The sequence below is a fragment of the Siphateles boraxobius genome, unplaced genomic scaffold, assembly GCF_051911475.1.
Source record: "Siphateles boraxobius isolate OS27281-9 unplaced genomic scaffold, OSU_SipBor_1 6, whole genome shotgun sequence".
Lineage (NCBI taxonomy): Eukaryota > Metazoa > Chordata > Actinopteri > Cypriniformes > Leuciscidae > Siphateles > Siphateles boraxobius.
The window spans coordinates 10,033,076-10,041,063 of NW_027509186.1; the positions used below are offsets into that span (position 1 = coordinate 10,033,076).

Below are 7,988 nucleotides of genomic sequence, written 5' to 3' on the forward strand. Positions count from 1 at the left end.
ATTCTGTAATTAATTACTCACCCTCATGTCGTTCCAACCCTTTAAGACTTTCGTTGAATCTTTTTGAAGAAATTTGAGAATTTCTGTCACTCCATTGACAGTCTACACAACTTACACAGTAATTTCTGGAAAAACATTTCTGGAAAAAAGCAGAAAGACAATTATTTTTAAATACTATGAGTGCATATTTGTTTCACCATAGCCATTATCTTCTGTTGAATTACATTTTTGATCGTCTGTTTTTAGTTGTTACCAGTGCATTTTCCAGAAAATATCCATCACACAATAAAAAGTATTTAAAAAAAATCATTTTCTGCACATTAATGTCAAATTATTGAACATAATTGTTTGTATGTTTTGTGTAACCAATAGTGTCAGATATTCCAAAGAAATTTAACATAAAACAAAAGACAAGGAGAATTATCATTAATACACTGAATTTTGTGTTTATTCTGGTTGCTTTTGTTTCATTCTCTGTTGTTTGAAGATCTGAAACAATTTAAGTAAAGTCACCATTATTTATAGCGCTTTATACAATACAGATTGTTTTAAAAAAAAAGTGTTACAGTGATAAAAAATAAATGAAAATAATGCTGCAAACAGAACACAATCTGCTGTGATGCAGCTCTAAAAAATAGTGTAAAACTACAGTAGGCCCTACGCTCGCTACAGTATGGAATATAGTCTAATTTGCTCACCGGTTTGAATAACATACGTAAAGTGGTCTTACATCTCTCTAAATTCTGAAATAATACGTTATATTTCACATTATACATTATACGTCATACTCGCCGCTAAACTGAATGACTTGACAAAGCCAACGCTCCAACTCGCCTGTTGAACTTCTTTTCTTCCAGAAAACGCTTCTCTTCCCACTTGTGAATGACCACGGGTTGTAATGCTGTCATGTCTTTGTGTTTTAATTGTGATTGATAGTTCACAAATATGAAAGTATATGAACGATGTTGTCGGTTTAGAAATCAACCAAAACATATTTTATGGAGTTTACACTACGGGAAAAGACGCTGACTGACCGTAACGTACGGTGGCCGAGAGGTGCAAAACAAATCACAATTATAAGAACAAAATAACAATTCAGAAAACACAACGACAATTCAGAAAGCAAAATAACAATTCAGAAAACACAATAACAATTCAGAAAACACAATAACAATTCAGAAAACACAATAACAATTCAGAAAACACAATAACAATTCAGAAAGCAAAATAACAATTCAGAAAACACAATAACAATTCAGAAAACACAATAACAATTCAGAAAACACAATAACAATTCAGAAAACACAACGACATTTCAAAGAAAACGGAAAAGGTAGGTACATTTTGAGAATGGCAAACTTGTCGCTGATTGGACGAGACAGCTGTCAATCAAGCTTTACAGGAAGTAAGAAATTTGTGATCAACTTTGTTTTGCTAAATGCGAAAATGGAACACATTAACCATTACTTTGAAGAAGGACATTCATGTGCCGTGATTGTGGACATGCTGGCGACATACCCCGATATTAAAACTATTTACAAGATTACTAAAAAATATTTACATGCATGAGGCGCACACACACGCAAGGTCTCTCGCTCTCTGTCTCTACCTCTCTGCCGTGTGCTACACGGTTTGGAGCTCGCAAGCTCTAGATTCTCTAGAGCTCCGAGTTTTTAACTAATTTGCGGGCGCCAGGGAGCCGCTATCAATATGCGGGGAACTTCCGGGAGACTTGGGATGTCTGCATATCACTCCATGGGACCGAACTATCTTTGGCATGTTGATGGGTGCGATAAACTTAAGCCATTTGAGCACAAGCTCATTTTAATGTCGTGGGATGTCGCCAGCATGTCCACAATCACGGCATATGAATGTCCTTCTTCAAAGTAACGTTTAAATTTCTTACTTCCTGTAAAGCTTGATTGACAGGTGTCTCGTCCAATCAGCGACAAGTTTGCCATTCTCAAAATGTACCTAACTTTTCCGTTTTCTATGAAATGTCGTTGTGTTTTATGAATTGTTATTGTGTTGTCTGAATTGTTATTGTGTTTTCTGAAATGTCGTTGTGTTTTCTGAATTGTTATTTTGTTTTTATAATTGTTATTTTGTTTTTATAATTGTGATTTGTTTTGCACCTCTCGGCCACCGTAGTAACGAGTATCAGCTGCTCTCGAGACTCGTTGTCAGGACAACGACCGCGTTCAGGCGAAGGAAGAAGATCTGGTCACGTGCGGGCTATTCTAACTATGCGGGAGAAAAAGTTTGCGTCGCACAATAATACAGAATAACTGCAGTCAGTGTAGTATTAATGGTAATCCTATGAAGACTTAAGATGCATGATGCAAAAACCAAAAAGTCCATCTCTAGCTTTTTTATTTATTCTTTATAGCTCCTTTATTTAGGTTCAGTAATTTCACTTTAATTGCAACTAAATTACCTCGTTGCCATTAAAGTGAAATTACGGAACCTACATAGGAGCCTGATAAATAAATAAAAAAACTAATTTAAAAAAGAAATGTCAGATGGACTTTGAGGTTTTTGCATTTAAAGTCTTCGATCACATGCATTTAAGTTTATCGTATAGTATCTGCAGTTATTGTATAGCCTAGGCCTACTTCATTATACTGCAAATCTACAGTTGTACTGCAGTTATACTTCACTATTCTGCAGTTGTACTTTTTGTACTGCAGTTTTACTGCTGTTGAACTTCAATGTACTCAGGGTCGGCACTATGGTGGGGCATTCGAGGGCCGTGCCCCCCCTAGCGCTCATTGATGCCCCTCCTACCAGAGTTTCTAATACAATGCTAAATCATAAATCAGATGTAAGCTATACAACACCAAATGTCCAGCAATCTATTTAAATAGTACATTGCGTTTAATTTGTTGTCTAATGAGATCTAATATGTTTTAGTGCCAAGAATTTTCATGTGAAGAAATAACGTTAGATATATTCAATCCGACTTTTATTTGTAAGTGCTTGAATGGTCCAGTTTAAAACCGATTATGTTTATCAGTGGTTGTCAAGGACATGTTTGAGTGCATTTTACTTTGTGATTTCACCGGTACGAATAGAGATTTCTCCGCAACCGATCAAGCGCGCGTCCGTGTGAAGATGTTTCTTGTGGCAGCGCGAGCCACAAGAGAACACTATCAGCACCAAAGATCGCAGTCAACGAGCACTTTGAATGGCGTGTCCCAAAAAATATCCCTTTTAGTTATTTTTTTCAATATTAAATGTACAAACTTTAACTTAAATGAAATAAAATGAAATGATTTCAAAATAAATAATTTTGGTTGTTCATGACTATTGACTATTGGTCATCATTGGTCAATCCTTATTGGTCGCTGAGTAAAATTGTTACATTTGATTCGCAGCGCGCAAAAGTTGTTGTTTGAATCGAAAAGAACAGTTTGTCCGTCTATTATATCAGACAGCTAGCGGCTGACTGTTACCCGGGCCTAATAAACGAAAGAAAAAAAATGGATTTACGAAAATGGTTTAGTCCTGCTAAGCCTCTTCCATCAGCAGACTCGGACACTCCGGCCACCACCACCAGTAGCACTGTCTCTGAGAGCCGTGCTGGGCTTTCAACTGATGCTAGCTCCGGAAAACCACCGGCGCCAACAGACTTAACTAATGTTAACGCAGCAATAGAGCAACAATCTAAAAACCCTCCAAGTCAGCGGACAGCGGTTGATGATATCGGGACTGACAGCCCTGTCCAAACTGTGTTAAAACAGTATCCTGTAACTGTTTACAGTGGTAAGGGGCGATCATTCGTTGATAAATGGTTTCACGACAGAGAGTGGTTGGAGTACAGTGTCAAGGCAGACGCAGCATTTTGTCACTTACACCTGTCATGATATGCAAAATGAACTTATAAAAACACTCAGTAGTGTGGTGACAGAGGCTGTAGTGGAGGAAGTTGGTGACTCCTTTTACACTTTGAAAGTTGATTGGACACGTGACCCCACAGGATGTGAAAATATATCGATTGTGCTTCGATTTGTGAATGAGTCTTACGAAGTTACAGAGCGTCTACTGTGCATCGCTACGGCTCAGAAAGGTGACACAGAGACATTAACTGACACCGTTCTGACTGAGCTTAACAAGGTTGGCCTGGATAGCTCAAAAATTCTGAGTCAGGTATATGATGGAGCTGCGCTTATGTCGGGGAAACGTGGTGGTATTCAAAAAATTCTACAAGACAGACTTGGACGTGAGAAACCATATGTGCACTGCCTCAACCATTTGTTGCATTTGGTCGTGGTTCATGCCATGTCTGCAGAGACCGCACTTTTGGAGTTTTTTGAGGAGTGCGATTCCCTCTACAAGTTCTGTAGAAAGCCAACAGTTGCTATGCATTATAAAGGTGCGCATCTTAAACGTCTCTGGCGCAGAGATGGACAGGGCATCTTGCCACTGTCTCAGTCATTCTTAAGTCATTTAATGACATAAAATCGATTCTGACCGATGCTGATACTGTGCTGAACTATGGGGCAGAGACGAGAATGGAAGCTAAAGGCCTGCTGCGCGAGATATCTGAGCCAAGTTTCATGTTCCTTGCCAACTTAACCCACAGAGTCCTTTCTCTATTGGATCCACCGGACAAGCTTCTCCAGAGAGAGGACACTGACTTGTTGACAGGTTTGAGTGTTGTGGCGAGTGCAAAAGCATGTGTTAAAAAACGCCGTTGTGATGACGAGTTTAAGCAGATGCTGGATACTGCCACGCCCACCAGCGAGTCACTGAGACCCGGACCCAAACGGAGGCGCATAGAGAGCACACGGATGGATGGTTACATCGTTACAGGGCCTACAGGAGGACACAGAGTTGATGATGACTTCGAAACTGAACTTCGGAGATTGTACTACAACACTATTGATTCGGTGGTTGGGGAACTGGAGCGTAGATTCAGCGAGCGCAACTCACAACTGGCAAGTGCATTTGCAGCACTAAATCCAACGGCCGATAACTTCCTTGATGTGAAAGCTGTGAAGCATATTCTCGACCTGTCACAAACTATAATGATTGAGTTTGAAGTTGCTAAAGAGTTTTTAATGTCACAAAAGCAAGCAATGCAGGGGGACTGGACCATACAGCACATAATCTCAACATACCACAACCATCTGATTCCCATGCCCAGTGTGCTGACTGCTTTCAAACATGTCTTAACATTTGGCGCATCCACAGCAATGTGTGAGAATTCATTCTCCACTCTGAAAAATGTTTTTTCGGAAAACAGACGCACAATGCTACACGAAAGAAAAATGACGTTTTAGTTGCATAACAGCGGTTAATGGAAACTCCGTCATTTCGTAATAGATTTTTATCTACATTTAGAAAATATTGCAAAAGTTTTGCACAAATCTGTAATGGAAATGCGGCTTCCGATAAATACAAAGCATGCCATCTGTTTTGATTCTGTTTATTTTTTTAATAAAATCTTAATAATATGCTGTATTTTACTAGCTGATGTATAGAGAGCGGGGGACAACCATAACACTTTTTGACTTTCTCAGTTTGTGTAAACTCACTTGGGGTTCAGATTATATATATTTTTTTCCCATATGTCTAGTACAATTATGTGGTTTTGTTTCATCATTACAGTGTATACTTTTTTCTTAATTTACCCCGAAAGAGTGGAAGTAAAATGTGACAACATGCCCCATAGGTGGGCCATGTTGTAACATGTGAGAGGCACATTGTAACATGACCATGTCAGCTTAAAATGTTATCTGATCTAATAAAAAATATATATATATATACAAGACAAACTAAAATATTTTGTCAATAAAATACAATTATTCCCTTCATGTTAAAATAATGGCATTTTTTAATAATTAAATTTTTTTTTTTTGAGTTTGACAACAAACACACCACAAAACACAGCTATACAGCATAGTTCAAAAAATAATAATAATGACACACTTCTAAACATTGACTCTCAGTCTTTATTCACCTTTTTCTCAAGTTTTCTATGATAATAAGTCCTCGATAATACATAGAATATCAAAATTGATAGCTGGTGGTAGATCCTTTTCCTATTTATCACCAAAACTTTGGAACTGTCTTCCGAACATTGTCCGGGAAGCAGACACACTCTGTGAGTTCAAATCTAGACTGAGAACACATGTCTTTGACCTACCATACAGATAACACATTATAGACTTCATTATAGACTTCTAGAGAGTGTTATCCTACCTTTTAGGGGAACATTCTGGTAACAAAAATAAAATTAGCTACAGAAAACATTACAAGAACGAAACATAATAGTCTCAAAACATTCATAGAACAATAACAATTCTAGCAGGGATGAGCTCATATTGTGGCCATAGTATGAGCACACAGTGAGTTTAGATCATTGTGAACTCAGATCAACGTGTTGACTGGATAGCGTGTCCCACCTGCACAAATGGGATTTCAACTCTGCTAGAGTCTTCGGCTGGTTAGTGAAGCATTAAAGAACTATAGCAACTTTTAAATAACAGATAATTTACTTAAAAAATAAATAAATGTTCAGTGATATCTTCCAAATATTTTTTTAATTTTGGCTAGTTAGTTTGTGCCCCACTGACCCCAACAATTTACACATCATTTGCATTTGTGTATAGGTTTCCATCTCTATCAGATGTTTTAGATGTGTTTTGTAAAGACATTAACTGCATGCTTTTTTCTTTGTATTTATCATGCAAATATATCCACAAAGTATCAAATCAGCTTTTATCAAAACAATAGTTCCTTGTTATGTGTTATATGTATTATCATGTTGTAGTATTCATTCATTTGTAAAAGCCATTCAGTTTTTTAAAGGAAAGACCTTTGCATTATTTATAAACTTCAGAAATGTTTGTCGTATTTCTTTTGTTCTCCATCCATAGATTAGCGGGTGTAGACAACTTGGAAACAATAAGTACATGATGCTTATAAATATACGGTTACTAGAAGAAATGTTATTCCTTATTCTGTATGACAAAAATGCAATCAAAGCAGAAATCAAACTAAGCGTCATAATAATAATGTGAGTAATGCAGGTATTAATGGCCTTTAAATGAGTCTCACCAGATCGAAACACAGAAGAGAAAATGACAACATAAGATACAGTAATAAGAATAAAATCAGCAGTTGTTATAAGGAAAGCAGATACAAGTCCTACAATATTATTAACAGATGTATCTCCACATGCTAACTGAACCAACGCCATGTGTTCACAAAAAGAGTGATCAATGACATTTGTTACACAAAATGACAGTTTTCCAGCCAGAGAGACCATGGTGACAATAAGGAGTCCATTTCTCATTACTGGCACAACAACAAACTTTAGAAAGTTAGAGATTTCCATGAATTTATGATAATGGAGAGGTTTGCATATTGCAAAGTAACGGTCCAGTGCCATCCAAAAAAGCAAAGTAGATTGAAATGTTCCAATAAAATGAAGGCCAAACATTTGTATCAAACAACCAGTTAGAGATATCTCATTCCAATTAAATAAAAAACTAAGAAGCATGTTAGGTACAAAAAATACAGGCATAATCAAGTCTAACACTGCCATAACACCTATTAGTACATACATAGGAGAATGCAGAGACTTTTGTGATTTGATTAAATATATGAGGATACTATTTGCTGTGATAGCTAATAAAAACATCAGAAAGAAAGGGATAAATAAAAAAGGCCTCCATTCTCCTAGGCTGTAGAAACCGACTAATTTGAAGTCTGTGATTGAGATATTTTGTGTAGGTAGGTCCTTCATGCTGAAAAAAACTCTTCAGCACACGCAGTGTTCTGTTCAAACAAATGAAGTTAATGAAACTGAGAAGAGAAATAATACAGTAGTTGACCAAGTTTCACTTTTTAAAACATCAAAATACAGCATTCTCATTATGTTCTACTGTGCTAGCAAACACCATCTCTGTAGTGTGAAGCTAAACCATTGCTTCGGTACTGTTAATGCTAATAAAAAAGGGGGAAAAAATAACTTTAAC

General features: G+C 37.0%; 1 protein-coding gene across 1 annotated transcript; it reads right to left on the minus strand.

The window, feature by feature from the left end:
* Window positions 1-6,802: 6,802 nt before the first annotated feature.
* Window positions 6,803-7,756, minus strand: LOC143716473 (olfactory receptor 52K1-like). Its single transcript, XM_077209038.1, has one exon. It carries the CDS (start codon window positions 7,754-7,756, stop codon window positions 6,803-6,805), a length of 954 nt encoding a protein of 317 aa, XP_077065153.1.
* Window positions 7,757-7,988: the final 232 nt, after the last annotated feature.